Source organism: Myotis daubentonii, chromosome 7, assembly GCF_963259705.1.
Source record: "Myotis daubentonii chromosome 7, mMyoDau2.1, whole genome shotgun sequence".
Classification (NCBI taxonomy): domain Eukaryota; kingdom Metazoa; phylum Chordata; class Mammalia; order Chiroptera; family Vespertilionidae; genus Myotis; species Myotis daubentonii.
Genome location: NC_081846.1, coordinates 65,437,727 through 65,461,363, shown reverse-complemented (window position 1 = coordinate 65,461,363; position 23,637 = coordinate 65,437,727). Strand labels below are relative to the sequence as shown.

The window sequence follows — 23,637 nt, the reverse complement described above, 5'->3', positions numbered from 1 at the left end:
GTTGCCCTCTTGTTTTTTAACCAAATACCAAAACTATATTAAATTCTTGATTGTGTGATGATAATTTATGTCTATTCACTTGGTTAATTTTTTGCAAAATGAGCCATTTCTTCTTTGTTGGAAGATGCTTTTACAACAGACAATGGCTTGCTGCTTAAGAAGGTTTCCTAAATATCAGGGTTACACCACTTGTTTTGCTTACATATTCCAAGCTTAATGTTTCCTTGTGTGCAAAAGAAGGAGCTAACACGTGTTTTGCTTTAGACATTGAATCTGTGTCATCAAAGGAGATAACAGAACTCAGAGTGGGGTGAGATGTTTGCTGATCCAATGATCTATTCTGTACCTTTCAAGAAATAAATTGTCCCAGTGTGTAAATTGGGAGAATTTTATTCCGTTGCAATACACTAAGCTCACTTATACATAAAGCCACTAGAAATTCTTCAGTCCAAGAGTGATGCCTAAGCTATTATTTACTAAAATAAAGTGGTCTGAAAACAGTGAAGTAGCCTCTGAAAATACCCAAATTATAAGCAGTGATGCTAACTCTACAAAAATTTGACTCATTAAAAATAACAATCAAAAATGTCCCTATGGTGTCATAGAAATAGATATCATTTAGTACCATGTCTAAGTGGTACTAAATAAATCAAATCATTAAGTTCTTATCTTCCAGGAACTTATATCAGACAACATTAATACCAACCAAGCAAAGAAGAGAGTAAACATTATTTTCTAAGAATTATACTTCTTGCAAATGCAAATTAACAAGTCACCTTTTCACAGATTAAAAATGGAATTGGATGTCAGAATTCTGATGGAGTAGCTGAAATACTCTTGGGATGGAGCTAGTCCAGGGAAGTTTGGAAGTCTATCCAAGGCCCACAGGTACAGGTCTAAGAGAGTATTTATCACAGACACCCTGAGCGGGCTCCGGCGCTGCCCACACGACAGGGACACCCCTCGCACTGTAGGCTGATGGATGTGCTTCCTGGAGCACTGCTCCATGGAGCATCCCCACAGAGTTGAGCAACTCCGAGGCCGGATCTGAATGCAGTGTTTTTCAAACTTTTGTTTTTTACTTCTTCCCACGGTAAAAAAAAAAAACTGATTTGCCTTACAATCCACCAAAGATATATCTTTATAACAAATAAAATTTTCCTGGAAAAAAACACACACTTATTACATGTGATGCACTCTGATATATTCGTTTTTATCCTATTTTGTTGTATTTTCTTTTAAAAGTCATGATTCACTGAAATTATCACCCACTAACAGAACTTGACCCAGCACGCAAACGTTAACAGAAGAAGTTTCCACAAAATAATACCCTAGTTGTGCAGTGTGCTCCTTTCGATTTATTTATGGTTGGGGCATACTAAATTGATTTTGCAGCCCCAAATTGGCCTAAACACTGTCTCAAACTATTCATGGGGTAATAAACTCAGCAAATATTTATTGAGCACCTAGTATGTGCTAAACACTATTTTAGCACTACACATAACATAGTATACAATGAAAGGCTACAAATTAACTGTATTAATCTAGAAACACCTCATTAAAATAAGGAAATAAAACTTCCAATTGGAATATTGATGATGCATTTCAAATGTTACTCTAGCATATTCATACACTAAAAATCCTACCAAGCAAGAGACTGACATTCTCCCTTCCCCCTCTTCTAAGTGCTTTTGTTTTGGGGCCCACCCCTCCCTTCTTTGTGGAGAACAAGTAGACACTAAATGGTTCTAACTTATGATGGTTCAACTTAAGATTTTTTGACTTTACAATGATGCAAAAGCAACACTCATTCAGTAGAAACTGTACTTGGAATTTTGACCTTTTCCTGGGCTAGCAATATGCAGTCTGGTGCTCTCTGATACGGAGCAGCTAGCGGCAGGGAGCCCAGCTTTCAGGCATCCACAAGGGCACGAGGGTAAACAACCAGAACTCTTCAGTGTACTGTGTTGCCAGTATATTTTTGATACTGTACTCAATAAATTATGAGATACTCAACACTATTATAAAATGGTCTTTGTGTGAGATAATTTTGCCCAACTATGAGCTAATGTAAGTGTTCTGAGCACATTTAAGAAGGCTAGGCTAGGCAGTGATAATTCAGTAGGTTGTGAATTAAATGCATTTTGATCTATGATATTTTCAACTTCCCATGGGTTTTTTGGGATGTAACCCCATTGTAAGTCGAGGAACATCTGTAGTCCCTAGGACTTCCTGCCTACTTCTGCTAAAGGAATGCTAGGAATTTACATCAGAATCCAAACCACAAGCATAGAGTGATATATTTTTGTAAATACTTACTACTGTGACATTACTAAGGCTTAGGAATATAACGTCTTGTTGGAAAATAGAGACTTCTCATAAGAGTTATTTTTAAATCAATCCTTTAAGTATAGAGGAGAAAATTGTACTACTTCCATTGCACAGAAAGATGGATTATATTTATGGACTCACTAGGGCATGATATTTTCTCTCGTCTCTAGGAGCATTCATTTTTACTAGGGATTGCCATTGAAAGTATATAGTTGAAGTACATTTGCCAAATGATAAAGGCTAAATGGTGAAGGAGTTCCTTCTGTATGACTCATTTCTTGAATTTTATGGACAAAAATCAACAGGTGGGATATCAATTTAGAAAGTGTTTTCTAATATGAAGTACTATTTATTCAAAATTGGAGATTAAACTGGTATAATGACATTTTAAAAACAACTTATTGGCCTTTTTGGTGTGAGCTTAATTAATGCCCTATTTTGTACACATACAAAGACATATACAATATTAATACTTAACACATTGCGGACAGATCATGAGAATTCTCGCTTCATAGTACACAGTGTTTTACAAAGTATCATACTTTAAAAAGATATTAACTTGTAAGAACATGTAATAAATAACTTCAAAATGCAATGAGTATTTAATTTTAAAGCGTGCCTTTAACATTCATGTAAAACATTTTTGTACTCGTTCAATAGAAACTTATCTGGCCACTGGGTAAAGCTAGCAATAAAACTACTGGTCCGCAATGTGTTAAGATCCAACCTTTAAAAAATTTAGCATAATGTGAACAATGACTTTTCTTAAAGAATATTGGTGATACAGAAGATAAATCTAAAGAGGTAGACAGTACCTTTGTTTTGAAAAGCATTTTAAATGAGGCAAATAAAACTCAAGAATGAAAATTAGTAACAGTAGGAAAATAGCTTTAAAATTTTCTTTGAAAAATTTTGCTGATGCTATTTCTGTGTACACACGGAGAGAGATAAACTATATGTGTGTGCAAAGAGTACTATTTATATTTGGGAATCAACCCAACTGGGCAAGTCCTTTCCTCATTGTGCTAGACTCTCACCCTTTGATTGGGGATCAAGGCACATGATCTCGCACCAGGAAGGTTTATTTGGGTAGCTTTATAAGTCTTCTCTCTTCTTCAGAAGCAACAAAGACAAAGAGAAAAACTATGCCAGTTCATGGTACTGCCGGCTGGTATGAAATAATCACTTTCTCCAATTAAAGGACTTCTCCGACATTTCTTCCAGGCTCCCAGCTGCCTTTTGATTATTTAACTGCTAAATGGTTAATGAATAGTTTGTTTTCAAAAACTCTCTAACTGTTCATTTCATTAGATTATGCATGAAACATCTTGGCTGCAAACTAAGTAAAGGTGGACAGCCAGGCAGGCAGGAAAGAAGGCAGGAAGAGAAAAGAAAAGAAAAAGACAAGGAACGGGAAAAAGGAAAGAAGAAAATCATTGTTTTCCCAAATGCTTCAACAGACAAGGTTTTTATGCAGAACTGTGATGTAGGTTCACCAGAGAGTGCCTATTCAAGATTAAGTGGTTCAGAAAAAAGCACCCTCCAACTTATCTCCAGCTATAAAAACCCAGGGTCCTCCGAATGACCCCAAGCATTAACGAGTGACCTTAAGAACTGAAGACTTTGTGAGGACTCTTCCTCTCTAAGGAGATGTTAACTCCCTAGACACCTGGGAGCCTTCTAAAGTAACTTGGCATCTTCCAGCCATCTCATCTGGCATCTGGAGAGCCAGGTCATTACTTTCTCCACCAATGGGTGGTATACTCTCCCTTTCTCCACGTACACACATGCCATAGGCACACATCATTGAATGCAAATGATCTGATTTCTAGAAAATTAGTGCAAGTCTTCTGAACTTCTTAACAGATTAATTCAACCAAGAAACATTTTCTGAACGCCAACCATGTGTGAGACTGTGTTAGGTCTTGGAATGCAGAAGAAAATAAGAAGTGGTCCTTGCCTTTAATTGTTTAGAAAGATTATTTCAAATGTCATTACCTCTTGTCGAAGGCAGCACGTTTAACCATGGGTGGCAGGGCCAGTGTGTCTGGGAAAGCAGCTTATAATATTTTCAGTCATATTTATTTGCTCGAAGATATATAAGAATCCATTACTCTCCGTGCATTTTATTACCTCCTTGTCTTGTTTTTTTTTTAATTACTTTCCTTTTTCTTAGAAGCCCTTTCTCTCCTTTTCCACTCTCAAATCCCAGATCAAATATTACCACTTGCTTAGTTTTCCCTGACACCTTCAGTTTTACAATTGCCTTCCTGTTATATGCCTATTATAGCTCTTAGCTATTACAGGTACACTAGCTATATGAAAAGAACATTAGTTCCTGGTTCGTAATAAGCTCTCAATAATGTGCCTTTGAAAGAAGAAAAAGAGAGACAGGGAGGTTTGTGTGCTCAAGACTGCTGAACCGAGTTCCTGCAGGAAAGGGCAGGGTGTTTTGTGGTGTTTATGTTTGGTTTTTGTTTCTGTATAATCATTTCTATCCTTTTGTTCAGAAGAGGTATGATACCTGTTTGTTGCACTGACTGGTTGAAAATTGGAGAAAAATGTTTAAAAAAATGGTCTTTGATCCACATATTACTCTTGAAAAGGTTGTTCCCTTCGCCATCATCTTGTTTTGTAATGTGAAAATACACTCAGAGTAACTACGTTTCTTTATTGTCACTTTTCAACAATATTTAGATGGAGACTTATAATGTCCCCCAAGGGCTACTGTCTTGAGTCTTAAATATAAATGTTTCTCTTGGAAAACAAAGATTAAAAAGAATACCCTCTATGGAAGTCCTTCTTCTACAAAGCCTTGTCACCTACATGCTGGAATATTTTGAAAATGTGCTCTGAATGGTGAGCTGTACATTTAAATAAGTCATTATTATTTAGCAAATAGGGAGAAAGACCTCGGGTAGTGATTACCAATTAATAAGAGTTTTTATTCACTTGTTTAAAAAGATGGTGTCCAGATGCAAATAAAGCACAGTACCTATTTATAGAAATAGCAGCAAGATTTAAGAGGCAATGAAATGTTTAAGATGCTGATTGTTTTATCACAAATCTGAATTAATATTTAAATAATTGTATGCCATATGCCTGTCTCAGCATTTGATATGCTCTGACCCCACTCTTTGTGAACATACTCATTATTTTATGATAATATTTTATAAATATTTATATATTTTTAAACAGGACATTTTAAAATCTTATTCTTTAAATGAAACACAGAGCTTTAAAAAAAAAGCAGACATGACAGCTGGGAAAAATTATGAAGTCGTGCTATAGAGACATTCTGTAAGGAGTGTTAGATATGCTGATGTGTTGGATGTACTAACTGCTATTGCCACATCACCACTACTAACTACATATATGAATGCCAGTAGTAATGATGACGATAACTCCTTTTATTTGTATAGATTTTTACATATTACAAGCCTTTCATGTACCTATTTTTGATTCTCATAACAATCATGCCAACGATGGAATTTTTCCTAAGGACAAATTCAAAGATAAGAAAGTATCATATGCAATAAGATGTGCATCCCTGTGTTATACATAATAATGAAAAAAATCAAAATGCCAAAATGTATCAGAATGTTTTACATAATATGGTCAATCCATATGCTATATGGTTTAAAAATATTAATACAAAGTCTATATATCATAAGGGAAAAATTCTCGTGTTATTCTGTTAGGAGAAAACAGGAAGACTATAAAATCATATTTGTACTATTATTATAACTACGGAAACGTTTCTATGTGTTTGAACGAGGCCTCCATGGTTACTTGGTCAAATGTAAAATGTCTTATGATGGCATAGTACAGCGGTAAAATTTTTGAATTATTTTAGGTTTCCAGTGTCAGCGGTATTGTTTAATATACTATATACATGTTTATGTTTTAATAGGAAATTAAATGCATATGGTTGTGATAATAAACATTTGCCAAATGCGTGTATCACATAAAACAATGCATCTCTTTAGGGGAAAACCTTTTATGAAAAAATGATTACAGGCTACTTTTCAGCAGATGTGAGTCTCACCCTCCTCACCCCGCCTCCTGTGCATCGGGATCTCCAGGGGGGATTTGAAAAAATGCTACTGCTCAGGTGGGGTGTGCCCCAGAGATGGGTTTTCAACTGGTCTGGAATAGGGCCCAAGGCATTGCTTCTTATTTCTTTTCAAGTTATCCAGGTAATTCTATTGTGCAGCTTGGATTGAAAACAATTAAGCGACCAAATTTTATATTTTTAAATATTAAATTTCCTGAATTTTCATCTCTTGCATAAGACTTTCAAGATTAAAAATGCTGTTTGGATGAAGACTTGTCTGACTTAAGGAATAAAGAGGGCAAAATACCTTTATGCTGTCAGAGTAGCAAAGATTTAAAAATAATGAAACACAATGTTGGTGAGAATGTGCACTGCTGTGCACTGTTTATAGAAATGGAAATTGAATGTATATTGATCAACTTTGCTGGAGGGCAGTTTGACAGGAAGTATTCAAAGCTTTAAATTTATGTAAACTCTTCTGTTCCTGGAATTCCACTTTCAAGATTTTATCTTTAGAAAGTAATATAGTATATTGACAAAGATGAGTTAATGTTTTTAGTGCTGCTTACCATGTAAAGGATTGTAAACAATCAAAATATCACAACTGTATGTTGATTAAATTATGGTATGTCCATACATGATACTAGTAAAATAATTCTGTAGTTAAAAGAGTTAACATGGAAAGATATATTGATAAATGAAAAAGTTATAAGACAGCATGATTCCATTTTTGTTAAAATATGTAACATGTGTATGTGTGTGTGTGTGTGTTTGTATAAATATATACAAATACTAGCACAGGTGGGTAAAGTCCAGAAAACTATACATTAAAATATTAAAATATTTATAAGTACTTTTTATTTTCTGTTTTATATGCTCATGCATATTCTACTTCGTTGTTGTTTTTTTACTAAAAACAAGTACTAGTATTACAAATAGAAGAACAAAAACTTTTTTAAAAGGAAAAATGTTTTTTAAAAATGAAAGCTTGTTGCTTTTATCTAACCCAAATGAATGAACTACTACAGAACTTCCTCCATATTCACTCTGTCCAGCTGTGAAAAACAAGCTATTTCTTAGTAATCTAAACTTCTCCAATAAATTGATTTTCGAAGTAGGTTAGGAAACGTGTGTCATTCAGATGGGATATCATCTCTGATCACAGTTTCTCTGATTAAAATGAGTAAAGGGGACAGGTAATGAAATCGTTGAAATGGATCTCAATGTGTTTTCATGGGGTTGTCTTCCTTCACGTCCACAATTAATGCGTGGCGTTTTTGTTTTGTGTTGTCTTCCTTTTAGGCGGTTCGGGACCCTCATCCTCCATCGCCATCGCTGGCACCAGCCATCCTGCCATCACGAAGACAACATCTGTTCTCCAGGACGGCGTCATCGTCACCACCGCGGCTGGAAACCCACTGCAGAGTCAGCTGCCCATCGGGAGTGACTTTCCTTTTGTTGGCCAGGAGCACGCACTTCATTTTCCATCCAACAGCACTTCAAACAACCATCTTCCACACCCCTTGAACCCCAGCCTCCTCAGTTCTCTACCTATCTCTTTGCCAGTGAATCAACAGCATCTCCTAAACCAGAATCTATTAAATATCCTCCAGCCTTCAGCGGGAGAAGGCAAGTCTGAGATCAACCTCCACCCTTTAGGTTTTCTCAACCCGAATGTAAGCGCTGCTTTAGCTTTTCTCTCCGGTGACATGGATGGGCAGGGATTGCAGCCTGTCCACTTTCAGCTCTTAGCGGCCCTGCTTCAGAACCAAGCCCACGCAGCTGCCATGCTTCCCCTGCCATCTTTCAATCTGACCATCTCAGATCTTTTTCAACAGCAAAATACCCCTTTACCCTCCTTAACACAGATGACAGCCCCACCAGACCATTTGCCAAGCAATCAGTCAGAGAACAGCCGAGCTGAGACCCTTTTAACCAGCCCCCTGGGGAACCCTTTACCCAGCTTTGCAGGCAGTGACACTACTTTTAACCCCCTGTTCCTCCCAGCTGTCACTGGGGCCTCGGGATTAATGGCCTTGAATCCCCAGCTGTTGGGAGGTGTCCTGAACTCGGCATCGGCCAACACCGCTAATCATCCAGAGGTTTCCATAGCAACTTCCTCCCAGGCAACCACTACCACAACCACTACATCATCCGCAGTGGCAGCACTGACTGTCTCAACACTTGGTGGGACAGCAGTGGTGTCAATGGCAGAAACATTGCTGAATGTATCTAATAGTGCTGGGAACACACCTGGTCCAGCTAAACTCAACAGTAACTCTGTGGTGCCACAGCTACTTAACCCTCTACTGGGGACAGGTCTGCTTGGTAAGTTACATTTTTTCACAAATTTTTACAAAAGAAACGTTTTTCTAATTCTAATTTCTCATTTTTAAAGACTCCATTTTGTCACACTATTTTTAAAAATGTTTTTGTTATGTCACCGCGTGCTTAAGGAACTAAATATAATAACACCCACACACCACCATAGTTATACAAACATGAAAATGACTTTTTTCTTCTCCCCTGTCCTAGCAATACTAAATATCGTTTTAATCTGCCTTCGCTTATCTTCTAATTCTGATGCCACCTAACGCTAACCTATCCATCATCCTCTTAAGCCAAGTAGTCTTATTTTTCAAATAATAAAGCACAGGTACATCTTAAAAATAACTTTTATTTGAATTTTAGTTGGTGTGGCATCACAGGGTTAGTATGAGCAGCTGCACCGTGGATGGAAACAGTCTCAGGAAGTGTTTTTCCAGGTGATCCCTCAATAAACAGAATTAAATACTTAGCGAGCAAAATAAAAACATTCAAAGTTAAAATGTGTCCAAGTTCAAGGAAACAGCCCCAATAGCTATTGCTAGATTTCCTCCGACAGTATTATTCTTTAAAATTTTTGTGGCTTAAAAACAAAATTCTTCATGTAAATTATAATGTCACAAAAATGTTAGATAATAATGTCAAGTATATTCAACTGATTGGTGCAGGTAACTATAATATAAAGTACAGAGATGGTTTCCATAAAGTTTGGAAGCATCAGCAAATATACTTGATATTGTCAAGGGCATGTCCAATGTATGCAAAAATATATATATGTTTCCAGATCTATGGACACCTTTATAGTACAGTTTAATTAGTTCTATTTGTCATTGAAATCGATACAGTTAAGTAATCTAAAAAAGCATACTAGAGTTATATATTTCAAGTTACAGGACAATTCCTTTGACATCATCTTCAAAATAACTTCAGTGTAATTTCAAAACAAGTCTATTTTGAATTTTGAATATAAATCTAGTTATTAGCTAATCCTACCTGATTATATAATATTTATTTTTTAATGATTATGATAATGATTTCTTTTTGTATTGTTCACTTTCTTTACAATTTTAATTTTAGGTGACCAACCTTTCACTTAAAAACAAAATACATATTTCCAGACAAAACCCAGTTTTATTTGGTGGTAATTGGTGATGATTGTGACTTGAGAACTAAACTTTGTAAACAAAGCCTGACCAGATCCACTTATTTTGATCATCTGATCAAATTCTTATGATTGCTAAAACAGGTTAGGACTAATTTCTACCTTTAATTGTAGGTGCTTTAATAAAAATAGTTTCAAGGAATTTTTAACACTGATGCTCAATGTAAGGACTGGCTAATGGATAGAGAAAGACTCATCTCTCATGACATAAAACCAAAAAAAATAATTATGAAAGATAAAATTAAATAGTAAAATACTCTTTCCTTACCACTTAGTAAGACTTTGAGGAGAAAAAGAGGAAAAAAAAATTTTATCATGTAAGTCTAGTTTTTAGTTTTTGTTTCAGGAATCGTTGGGTACAAGGATAGGCATAGGATTGCCAAAGAATCACATTGACTTACATTTTATGTTTTCCAAACCATAGGTGACATGTCCTCAATAAACAATACTTTGAATAATCATCAACTGACTCATCTACAGTCGCTGTTAAACAACAATCAGATGTTTCCTCCAAATCAGCAGCAGCAGCAGCAGATTCTTCAGGGGTTCCCGAATCTCCAGGCATTCCAAGGACAGCCCACAATTCCCTGCCCAGCTAACAATAACCCCATGGCTTGTCTGTTTCAAAACTTTCAGGTACTCTCCTTCCCTGGGTTACTGTAGTAGAAACCAATGTCTAAGTTTTTTTAAACACTTAATTTGGGCAAAGAGACAAAAGAAGGAAGCTACTAGTATATGCCCTTCCACCTCTACTAACTGTCATTTCTCTATAAAGAATATTGTTAAACAGTCTAGTCTATTATGTGAAGGTTATTTTATTTTGTCTGAAGCATCCCAGTGGTTCTTTTAGAGCTATTAGTAAAAACTGACCTTGGTACCCTCTTGCACCCTTTTGAGGGTTTAATCCCATTGCTCTCATGATTAAAATCCAAATCCTTAACATGCCTGCCTTGCCTGCCTCACTCTCAGCCCCACTCTCACTGCTCTCTTCCTGGCTTCAGCCACTTGGTCTTCTTCTTAGTTAGGTAAACTGAATAAATTCCTGATGGATTTAGGAGCTAGATGGGAAGAGTAACACCAAATAAGTATAAGACGAAAATATAGGATGTTTTTATAATTTTGGGATAAGAAAGGCTCTTTCAGAAGACACAAAACAAAGTAGTAAAAAGAAGTAAGAAAATTGAATACATAAACCTTTAAAATCTGTATGATTAAGTGTATTCTAAACAAAGTGAAAAACAAGTGATAACCTGGAAGAAAATAATAGCAAATATCTGATATCTGTAATATAAAAAGAGCTCCTACATATTAGAAAAATAAAGATAATTGATTAGAAAAATGAGCAATAGATATGAACAGTCAATTCACAGAAAATAAAAGATAAATTATTAAACATGAAAAGAATAATCAGTTATATAAATTACAACACTAATATGCCCATCAAATTGATGATGACTTGCTGACAGTGGTGTGGGATAATGATATATTGTTATATATCAGATATATTGTTGGTCTGATTATATGCTGATACAGTCCTTTTGGAGAGTAATTTTAGTTTATCAGGTTTTTAAATATACATGACCTTTGACCCAGAAATTTAACTTCTCTGTGTCTATGTTAAAGAAGTCTTTGATGTGAACAAAAGGGCACAATTCAGAATGTTCATTACAACTACTTAATCATCCATCAGTAGGGACATGGTTAAATATATTATGGTAGATCCATCTATCTAGTAGTTTAAAAAATTAGCTAGACTTGCCTGGCTGGTATGGCTCAGTGGTTGAGCAGTGATCTATGAACCAGGAAGTCACAGTTCGATTCCTAGTCAGGGCACATGCCCAGGTTGCAGGCTCAGTCCCCAGTGTGGAGCATGCAGGAGGCAGCTATCAATGATTCTCTCTCATTATTGATGTTTCTATCTCTTTCTCCCTCTCCCTCCATCTTTGAAATCAATAAAAATATTTTTTTAAAAATTAGCTAGACTTACATAATCTGATATGTTAAGGTCCACAAGATTACAAGACTCCAATACTGTAGTATTGCAGAAGAAAAGTAAAATACAATACCATTTATATGAAAGGTGGAAAGAAGGAAAGAAAGGAGGAAAGAAGGAAGGAAGGAAAGAAGGAAGAAAGATTAGATATCCACTTACACACTTGAATGTATTAAAAATAGGTGTCTGCAAGAATGCTCTCCAGCACTGATTACTAGTACTTCTAAGAAAGGAAATTGGATTGCAGTAGGATGGCAAAGCACAGATTTAGGTGGGGCGTAATGATAAAGAAAACTTTTGCCTTTTTGGACAATGTGAAAATACTCATATACATCTTATGTAATCAATTTAGAAAGGAAGAGGAAGTGTTCAACCATGTCACTGAGAAAACAAACAGATGAAGCTTGCAGAGAAGCCATTAGATTTAGCAGTGAGAGCATCACCAATAACTTGATGGAATGCAGTTTGGGTGGAGTAGTGGGAGCATGAGCCAGATTGTAATGGATGAAAGGATGAAAACGGTTAGGAATTAAAGAGTGTAGGTGAAAAACTTTCAAAAACTGAACGATAAAGAGCATATGAAAAACAGGGTAGTGCCCCAAGGCAGGCATAGGTTGACTGCAAACTTTGTAATATGGAAGCCATGCACATAGTTGTACGCTAAAGGAAAGAAACCAAAAAGAAGATGGTAGTTACCAGAGGGAAAGGGTGATGGGCGGGGGGGGGGGGGGGGGGGCAGGGGGACGGGGTAGAAGAGGATAAAGGGAGGATAAATGACTTGGAGTGGTGAACACACAATACAATATACAGACGATGTATTTTAGAATTGTACATGTGAAATATAAATAATTTTATTAACCAGTAAATTTAATGTTTTTAATGTGGAAGAGATGGAACATAAAGAGGAGAAGGGATAATAGGTAAGGCAAGATCCCTGAGGAGGGGGTAGGATCCGAAGCACAAATGTAGAACTTGCTCTCAGAGAGCAGAAGGTGCCCCTCTGAGCCTAGGAAGCAGGACATGATTTGGGACACAAAGTTGCACAGAAGTATGTGCCGCCAGAAGCCAGGGAGGAGCAGAGTATAAGAATTATGAGAATTCTTAACCTATGAACTCCATTTTCTGTGTTAAGTAAGGCCATCTACTAAGAATAATGCAAGAGACGGTACAGCAGCCAGCTTGTGGAAGTGGGTGAAGATCTGAATAGTGGTGAAGCATCACAGACTCAGTACCCTCCCTGTAGATATGGATGAGGCTGGCAGTTGAATTGACTCAGGACTGGGATTCTATCTGGGAGGTGTAGACCAGGGGAGAGTGGCAGGAGAGTCAGTGATGTGCTGGTGCTCCCAGGTTCTGGTTTAGTGGGGAAGGATGGGAAGACCGGAAGGGAGTGATCAGGGGTGTGGGGGTGCCATCCCAAGTATCAAAGATCTGGAGCAGCAATTCTTAGATGCGGTTGGTGAAGTTAGAGTAACCTCAGAAACTTTTTTCAAACTGCACCCATCCTTCCTGTCCTGTCCTAATAGTCTTCCCTGGTGGCATTCCCTCCCTTCGCCTCTTCTCAACTCAGAAACACTTCTTTAGGGAGCCATTGTCACTGGTGTCCCTCAGCTGATGCCTGGTAAGGTTGAAAATTAGACTTTAAAATTTTAGTGTTATATTAGAAATATCTTGTTGTTAAGAAAGGAGTATGTGTTTTTTTGTTTTATCTTATATCGTATTTCACTTAGTTCAGTAGAAATCATTTTCAAAATCTGGTTCCCTTTGTAATTTGAGCAGTGTTGGTGACTGGCTTGCTTCTCTCTTTGAATCCCAAGTTGCAAAACCTGTAATGATACTAAATATTTGAAGTCATCACCTGAAAACATATTTTGTCCAACAGCCTCAACTTTATTTTTTTCTAGAGGATGTTTAGTAATAATGATCAAAAATAAATCTGTTGAATGATTTTAACCAAAGAAACAGTACCCAAATATAATCAAGACATAAGCTTTCTATACGGAGTAACTTTTTATTTCATTTTTAAGTCATTTTCTTCCCCATTATGTTTGTTTGTCTTCTGGTAGATCTTAAAATTATGTCTTTCTCTTTGAGGTCTTTAAATTTATTTTTTTCTCTCTCTCACTGCTTCCTGTCTATTTCTTTAAGGTGAGAATGCAGGAAGATGCAGCTCTCCTAAACAAAAGAACAAGCACTCAGCCGGGGCTCACTGCACTTCCTGAGAACCCGAACACTACACTTCCACCTTTCCAAGATACAGCCTGTGAGTTGCAACCGAGGATTGACCCATCTCTTGGCCAGCAGGTGAAGGACGGCCTCATTGTGGGTGGCCAAGGTGATGCCTCTGTAGATGCCATTTACAAGGCAGTTGTCGATGCTGCCAGCAAAGGAATGCAGGTTGTCATCACCACAGCAGTCAACAGTACAACTCAGATCAGCCCCATTCCAGCTCTGAGTGCCATGAGTGCCTTCACTGCTTCGATTGGTGACCCATTAAGTCTCCCTAGTGCTGTCAGTGCAGTCATTCATGGACGGAACATGGGCAATGTCGATCACGATGGTAGGCTGAGGAATGCAAGAGGGCCCCGGCTGCCCAGGAACCCGGACCATGGGAAAAACTCACACGAAGGAGATGGGTTTGAATATTTCAAGTCAGCAAGTTGCCACGCATCTAAAAAACAGTGGGATGGGGAGCAGAGCCCTGGAGGGGAACGAAACCGGTGGAAGTGTGAGGAATTTTTAGATCATCCAGGCCATATTCACAGTAGTCCTTGTCACGAAAGGCCCAACAATGTCTCTACACTGCCATTTCTGCCTGGAGAACAGCACCCAATATTGTTACCACCAAGAAACTGTCAAGGGGATAAAATTCTGGAGGAAAATTTCAGGTATAATAACTACAAAAGAACTATGATGAGTTTCAAAGAGAGACTAGAGAACACTGTGGAAAGATGTGCACACATCAATGGGAACAGACCTCGACAGAGTCGTGGCTTTGGAGAGCTGCTGAGCACCACAAAGCAAGACCTGGTCCTAGGGGAGCAGTCTCCAAGCTCCTCAAATAGTTTGGAAAGTTCTCTGGTCAAAGACTACATCCATTACAATGGAGACTTTAATGCCAAAAGCATTAATGGGTGTGTGCCTAGTCCTTCAGACGCTAAAAGCATTAGTAGTGAAGATGACCTACGGAATCCAGACTCCCCTTCTTCAAACGAGTTGATACATTATAGGCCAAGGACGTTCAATGTTGGTGACTTGGTCTGGGGCCAAATCAAAGGACTGACTTCCTGGCCTGGAAAATTAGTAAGAGAAGACGACGTTCACAATTTATGTCAACAAAGCCCCGAGGAAGGGAAGGTATACCAATCTTTATCCATTGTCAAATACTAGCCTTTATTCAGATATCAATTATTATTTGTTGTTATCATCACTTTGGATTCTTTGGATTTGAAATTAGGATTCTTCATGACTCGTTAAGGTTTCGCAAACTTCTGGAGCATAAAGTGAAGAGGGGAAGGTTAGAGGCACCAAAATGTCCTATCGCCAAGGGGTGAGTTGTGAAGCATCTGTAGACTCCACCAAGGCTCAGAGTGGTTCCAACCCAGGAACCAGATGGCCAGAATTTAACGCTGCCTTTCTTGCCTGCATTTGTCTAATTCTTCATCCCATATGCAGAGGATGAAGGCAAGTGGCAGTGAGTGGGGAAAAGTCTGGTAGCCACCGGAGTCCAGGAGGGTGGCAGAGGGAAGAGTCCTGCCAGGCACCAGGAAGTGCCAGGGGCAGCATCCCCTCCGTGTGCTTACATGTGACCCTTGGAGCCTGGGAGAGGGTAAAATCAGGGTAGATTGCAGCCATTTCTGGAAGCAGCAGGTAATATCTGAAGTCAGAATGGTGTCTCCTTTCAGGAAAAGTCCTGGGCCTCTATAGCATATGGAAATGTTTAGCCGCATAGTCTGGTTCTACTTAACACAATCTGATCATATAAATTAAAGGAAAAGCTCTCCGTGAAACTACCATTCAATTTAGAAGAAATTAGTAGGGGTCTTCTGGGCTTCCCCCACCCCTGCCCCACAGTTGGCGGAAGTGACTCAGTAGGCAAGAAATATGCAGAATGTATAAAGTAGATAGGAAAGTCTATATCTGACCAGGGGGAGATAACAATGTATGTTTCTCACATATAGTGAAGAAACATAATTTTTCATCTCCTTGGGAAATAAAAATTACTCTTCCAGGTATAAGTATTATTCTGTTAAAGAGCATATTGTATAAAGCTTTGTCAACTCTGCGCAAACCTCCACTGGCACTTAGGTTTAATGGCAGGAAACCGAAGGCATTTTTGCTCGCACAATAAAAGGATTGTCTTTCTGCAAATGCCCGGGAGGTCCTTAAACCCGTTGCTTATAATGCCTAATATATACTTGTCAGGATACACTGTGGCCATAATGTTCCTATGTTTGATAAGAAAATGAATTCCATACTCCTAGTCACAAAACATTTTGCTCTCTAATCTCTCCGAGACCAGACAAACAATCTTTAGGTTGATAAACCTAAATATTTTTGACAGTTTATTCCAAAATAATTAGAAACAGCAAAATTGGGCTTTTTGGATATAAATGGAACTGCTGCAAATACAAGATGTAGACATTGAGCTGTTTTATAATGTCTGTGCACATGAAACCAAGTCTTTTTTAATGTGCTATTTTACAGAAGCTTAACTAAAGGAAAGAGTATGGCCTCCCTTTCCTGGAAACCTTCTTCCTGTCCTGAATGCCTTGTCTAAATATCTTCCGTGTCCCCTGGAGAATAAAGGCATGTGCTTTTAACACATTTCCCATTCAGCAATGCTCCTGATCTTCCGATTAGTCTGTGTCAGCAAACTCCTAAGATTGAGTTCCTTACTGATGATATTCAGGGAGATAGACTAAAAAAATAAAAAGTCGTTATCTAAGAGTCCAAGAAATATTTATTTTCCTTCATTTAAGTAAGCAACTGGTTTTCATTCACTATAAAATAATGTTTCAAAAATGCAGATTCTTCATTCTTATTGTAAGCAGTAGGAAAATTCTTAGTAGGGAGAATAAAATTGTTTCTGTAAATGCAAATATCCCCTCCCACAGGCTGACATTGTAACTTCGCATTCTCAAAATGTTGATTTCAAGATACACTACAAATATTTTTAGTAATTCAGAAAAATAACTTAAAGTAGACGTTTAGAGGTAAAAAACCGAAAATGTATGTAATGAAATATTAATAGCACATGAAATATTTAGCTATCATTAAAAAGCAAGGTATCACAGCCCTAAATGCTCTAGGGCACTTAACATTTTTAAAAACCTCGAGTCTTTTCAGGGCCTATGTCACTTTTTCACATAAAAAAAAACCACAACAAAGTACTACTTCACAAAGAATCTTTTTTCTCCTATAGTTCACAAAACAAAGGAAGGTCTTCCTCATACCTTATGTAATGATGCCCAGCTAGGCAAACAGTGTTCCCAATTTCTAAACACAAGAAAAGGCAGAATTTCAAACCCAGGTCTGTCTGACTTCAAGCCCAATGACCTTGGCCTGCTGCCTTCGAGACCCTGGTGCATCCAGAAAAGATTAAACTATGTTTAATATCTGTGTGAGACAAAGCACAATCTATTCTAAGAGATTCCCATTAAAACAATTTTTAAATTTGTACTCTTATTCAAGTGAACAAAGTATGAATGTTAGTTACATAGAGGCCCTTAGTCCTCGGTGGATAAAGTCTTGTACTTCTGCTTTTAAAAAGGGAACTGATGAAATATCTGTATCCTTTGTGGTAGATAAAGGCTGTAGATTTTTTGTGTTGAATATTTTAAAAGTAAGAATTTGTAACCATTAGATTATCCCATCATAATATCGGGCCCACTCTTTATTAGGTTTTCTTATTGGTTGCAAAACTTCAAAGAATTTGATACTTCATTATAAATTGGTGGCCTTAATATAATCACTTGGTTTTATATTTTAAATTATAAAATGGCATTCACCATAAAAAAAAAAAAAGCATTAGGGCTTCCTCCATATACTGTGGCAACGCCTGATATTTTAATAATGTCGAAAGAGAAAGACAGAGGCTGACTCCATAGACAATTGGTTTATTATAGTAAGATCTTATTAATTCTACCTCACTAACACAGAAGGAACCTTCTTTCCTAGTGTTTATCTTTGTAGTATCTTGGAGAAAAGGGTTTGCTAGAGAACTTTCCTACACATTATCCTTTTAAACCTTTTTAGCCTCTCAGGTTTTCATACTATTTCCATGTCTACCAAAGTAAACTCATCCAAGACCCTGTCAGATCCCAGCAGATGAAATCTACGTTAATTCAAATTTTAGAATGGATTTATTATCTTATCTCCCCACCACCCCCACATCCCACAAACCTACCGTTTATTTATTTTCTGTTGCAGTCTTTGTCCTGAACAGGACACTTCAGATTCTTTTTGGCAGTAGGCTAAATAGAAACAATAAATAATTGATTCACAGGACTGCAGGTTACTAGTTCAGAGCAAACCAGGCACCTCTGGTGTTTGCAGGTTGTATGAGTGAGTGGTCTCTGTACTGAGAGGTCGGTGCTGATCAGAGCACTGATGTCTTCGGGGACCTGAGATCTCCAGCGCCATGTTGTTCATAAGTTGATGCTTTAGCCAGCTATTTGTCACGATAGTAAGTGATCTTTTCAGTTTATTATTTTAGAAAGGCACTTTCAGTCTTTGGCGGAGTATGACATGTAGCAGAATTACGCATAAGCCATTAGAAATGTGCTGCAGTTTCTGAGATTACTTGCTAAGAGGTATGATTTCTAAACATCAACACTATGAATACGGTCTACAGAGAACTAGAGAGAAAGCAAGGTGTGGCAGAAGGCATGGGCTTTGGGCATTTTGACGTGAGCTTCATCCCAGCTCTGCCCGTTACCAAGATGGTCCTGGGTAGGTGTGTTAACCTCCCAGAGTTGCAGTCTTCGCACCTTTCGAGTGGGAATATTAATTCCTATTCAGGATGATGTTTTAAGAGTTAAAACATAAAAGAGGCTCAGCAAAAATGAACCTCCTCATCCATATTCTCTATGCACGACAACCCGATTAATTTGGTTCCCACCATTATAGAATTGTGGCCATTGGACCTTTGTTGGTGTTCATCTAGGCATTATCCATGAATGCAGGGTTTACTATCCATGAATACAGGATGAGGATAAAAGGATTATAAGGAATGTAGTTAATGAGTGAAATAGTTTATAACTTTTTAATAAACCTCAGCACATCAGACATATTGGCATATCTGATTATAAATTAATATTAGCTGCTCATTTCAAGCAGGAGTTGACTTGGGAGCATTTCAAAGCTCTCTGTTTGTTGAGTGAACTTGAACGACCCCTTCTCAGATTTTCTAAAAAACATCAACTCAGACTATCTTCCTCTACCTTCCTTCACACCCTTCCCCCCACTCAACATGACGTAGTAGATTTTTAACAGTCTGCGAAAGGTTGGACTGGATCGCCCCTTGAGTACTGTACCATAGTTCCAGCTATGGGACAGCACTGCAAGATCTCCAGTGCCTTGTGGTGCCATTCAGGAAGTGGTATCGCCTTACTAATACTTTTTTCCCCTTTAATTAGCAGTTTGTAATGAAGCATGGTCTGGAAGATACTTACAATTTTTTTTTTTTAAAGAAATGCAAGTTTCTATAAACTCTGAACCTGTCCTAGTTTGAGGTTCAGTAGCCAAGAGTAAGACTTCGTTGCAGTGCTCAAGTACAAGGTCATGGCCAGCGAGGCACTGCCAGTTCTTGGCATTGGATCAGAGAATTCTTGGAAAGGATAAGGGCTTCCATTGGGGCCGCACCTACACTCCACAATGTGCAGACAGGGTAAGCCTGTACCACAGGTATCTTTATGTGCTCATTTCAACACATTATATAAACATAGGAAAAAATGCCCTTGTTTTCTAAAACCAATTTTGGCATTCTCATCTTTGATCTTACAGTAGCTTGAAAGGGATGATTCCCTTTTTCTTTTTTAATGATTGAAAAATAAAATTCTTTTTTTTTTCTAAGTAGATCATTTTTACTCTTTGAACATTGCCCTGTTGGTCTTCACATTTCATTGTTCTGGCATTCAATATGTATTTTGCCTCGAGCCCAATTTAGGAAAGGATTTCTTTCTAGATTGGCACCAACATGTTTCTTTCCAATGAAACATTTGTTGTTGTTTGACAAGTAGGGACATCTCTTGATTACCCAGGAAAGTCCTCCATTTTGGGGCAGCACCACCTGGGTAAATTAAGACAGGTCTGTAAATGCAGTGGGCGGGGTGCCCCTTCTCCAGACTCACACTTGGATTTTTTCCACACAGTTGTATTTGGCAAGTAGAGATAAGAAGAGTTATTTATATAGTCGTTCAAAGCAGACAAAATACATCATTATTAAACTCATAGGAAAATTGATTAGGGACAGCACACTTCTGCATGTCCATACAGCATCACATGCACACGTTTGACAGTGTGGAGCAAAACCAGAGACGGCCTGTATCATATTCGGGGAGTGTAGAACTTAAGGAATTGAGCCTGGGGACTGGTTTTGGGAGGTGTGCCGCCCTGTGATGTTTACACATTTTATTTTCAAGACTATTCTTCCTGTGCTAGATTATCAGTGTGAGCTGTTTGCATTGTTTGGTGCTATCATCCTCTGTTGAAGTTGTCCTTTGTATATCCCCTTTACTTAGATAGTTTCTTAGCCTCTGTTGGAAAGGAATCCTTTCCTCGGTACAGAATCCATATCGATAATATTTGGGCTACGTTTTGGCTGGCAGGGTGGCAGGGGCAATCAGTGCTCTGTAGCAACAGAATCATCTTGAAAAGGAAGCAAAATCGTTTTTGAAAAGTAGTAACTACGATAAGATCCAGGCTAAGAAAGTCAGTGCCCAGTCAAAACTTGAGAGATAATACAAATGAAGAACTAGATGAGACCAGAAATGGGAATGTTAGGAAAAAAGACTAAACTGAGTCAAACGCTTAGATGAGACTGTAAGCTTTACGCGGGTGAATTGTGGGATATTGTGAACTACTTCTTTTGGGCAGCATCCAAGAGGGGAAGGAGGCCTATCTCCGTTCACAGATACTGAGGCTCAGCACAGAGTTCTCGAGCTGGCAGTGCAGTTTTCACATAGATGGTAGCAAATGCAATCTCAGGTCTCAGGCAAATACGTGCTTCTGTCACCTGAGCTTTTCAACAGTGTTTCTTCGGATTTACCAATTTATCCAAATCATCTCATGTGTTTATGTGTTGTTGGTCAATCTGAAATTTGTTGTCTCATTTTAGGTTTACTCTAGTCCTGCAGTGTAGTTCTCTAGTACTCAAAGATACCGCTCTCCAGAGAGAGGAGGAAAGCAAGCACACACACACACACACACACACACACACACACACACACACACACACCCCTCAGATAGTGTCACTGACTAACATAGTAATAATGTGGATTTGATGAGTTCATTGGAAAAACTGGATTCACTTTAGTGATATTTCTGTGAGTTCTATTGGAAAATTAAGTTCATCCTTTCTGTCACAGGTGAGTTAACATTTTATCCCAAATTACTTATTTACCATTAATTCCCATTCTTTCAAAAATGTTGAGATATTGCACTTAAGTTAGCAAGACTTCTTCAGCTTGAAGATTTTGAAAAAATATTTACTATTTAATATTTGATAACTAGAGTCCTGGTGCATGAATTTGTGCACGGGTAGGGTCCCTTGGCCTGGCCAGTGATCAGGGCCAATCAGGGCTGTCTTGCCCAGTCCCGATCAGGAACAGGGGGAGGGCCTGCCAGAGGTTGGCTGTGGGAACGCACTGACCACCAGGGGGCAGCTCCTGCATTGAGCATCTGCCCTCTGGTGGTCAGTGCGCATCATAGCGACCGGTCATTTGGTCAGCTAGTAGTAGCAGTCACTTGGGCTTTTATATAGAGAGATAATGAGCCTAGGAACTGCCTCATATTTACTTAATTCTTCAGAGCTGTGTCTCCCAGACTTCAGCTAATGTGGTATGTTACCTGTACTATTACTTAAAGCCTAGAGTGCTGGGGAACGCGATCACACTCCTCCTGTCTTTCACCAAAAGTGCTGGTAGTACTATCAAAGCTTCGAAATGGCATCCAGTTCTAAGTCTACTTTTATTAGTGATGATGATATTGCTAAATATGTCAATGTAGTAAAGGTTTCCTTAAGTTTTTGAATATGTAACTTCATTTACTTGCGATTCATAATTTTTTTCCTAAACTGCTGTAAAATCAGCAAAAATGCCTTGGCAATTTTAGCATAGTTCCTAGGATATTGGTTGGCACTCTAAGGGTTAATTAAAATTTTTCTTTAGATTCATTTACTCATTTATTCATTCAACAAATATGTTCTACCACATACTATGTACTAGGCACTATTCAAGCCACTTTTAAATAGCTTCATCACTTCTATGTTATAGTAGAGGCCAGGTGCACAAAAATTTGTGGGGGGGTCCCTCAGCCCGGCCTGTGCCCTATCGCAGTCTGGGACCCCTCGGGAGATGACCACCTGCTGGCTTAGGCCCACTCCCCAGGGGATTGGGCCTAAGCTGGCAGTCAGACATCCCTCTGGAAGCCCGGAGCCCTCGGGGGATGTCCACTTGCCAGTGGGGAGCAGGCCTAAGTTGCAGTCAGACATCCTTAGTGCTGCTGAGGAGGTGGGAGAGGCTCCCACCACCACCACTGTACTGGCAGCCATCAGCCTAGCTTGTGGCTGAGCAGAGCTCCCCTGTGGGAGCTCACTGACCTCCAAGGGGCAGCTCCTGCATTGAGCGTCTGCCCCCTGGTGGTCAGTGTGTGTCATAGTGACCAGTCATTCCCAGTCTTTCTGCTGTTAGGGTCAATTTACATATTACCCTTTTATTATGTAGGATAGAGGCCTGGTGCATGGGTGGGGGCCTGCTGGTTTGTCCTGAAGGGCTTCCCGGATCAGAGTGGAGGTCCTGCTGGGGTGCCTGGCCAGCCTGGGTGAGGGGCTGAGGGCTGTTTTCAGGCTGGCCACACCCCTTCAGGGTGGGGGGTCCTGCTGGGGTGCCTGGGCAGTCTGCTGAGGGGCTGATGGCTGTTTGCAGCTGGCCAAGCCCCCCAGCAGGGACCCTCACCCCATAAGGGTGTGGCCATCCTGGGTGAGGGGTTGATGGCTGTTTGCAGGCTGGCCAGGGCTCCCAGCCACCCAAGCTCCCAGTGGAGGCTGGCTGGAAGCAGGTATCTGGGTTTTTTTTCTTTTATAATTGAAACTTTGTTGCCTTGAACAGAGGACACAACCGGCCAGGGCAGGTGGGAAGCTTGGCTTCGTCCATCGCCAGGGCAACCAAGTCTCCTGCTTGCTCCAGCTCCTTGGCTGCCAGCTGCCATCTTGGTTGGGTTAATTTGCATATAGTTGCCCTGATTGGCTGGTGGGCGTGGCTTGGGGCGTAGGGGAGGTGCAGTCAATTTGCATGTTTCTCTTTAATTAGATTAGATGTGAGAATCATAAGTAGAATGGTTTTTGTATTTTTCTAATACAAATTTATACTAGTACATAACTATTAAAAATGTTTAAGGTCTGTCCATGTTCCACCTAAAATAATTTCACACACCACCAGGGGCACTTTGGGAAAAGCCACTTTGGTGTCAATAGAGCATCTTCCTGTTCACTGTCTTTTTAGATTCTCTCAATGACCCATAAAAATGTCCACAAATATCCCCATTTTA

General features: G+C 38.9%; 1 protein-coding gene across 4 annotated transcripts in view; it reads left to right on the top strand.

The window, feature by feature from the left end:
* MBD5 (methyl-CpG binding domain protein 5) overlaps window positions 1–23,637 on the top strand; it is a 157,524-nt gene that overhangs the window by 115,852 nt on the left and 18,035 nt on the right. For 3 of the 4 annotated variants that reach the window (XR_009453845.1, XM_059704535.1, XM_059704534.1), the window contains 3 exons: window positions 7,691–8,716; window positions 10,300–10,511; window positions 14,017–15,225. Coding sequence is in view for 3 of the 4 variants with exons in the window: in XM_059704535.1 (XP_059560518.1) it covers window positions 7,691–8,716; window positions 10,300–10,511; window positions 14,017–15,225 (2,447 nt within the window). In the remaining variant the exon portion in view is untranslated. The remainder of the gene's footprint in view (window positions 1–7,690; window positions 8,717–10,299; window positions 10,512–14,016; window positions 15,226–23,637) is intronic. The other variant, XM_059704536.1, reaches the window with a different exon arrangement.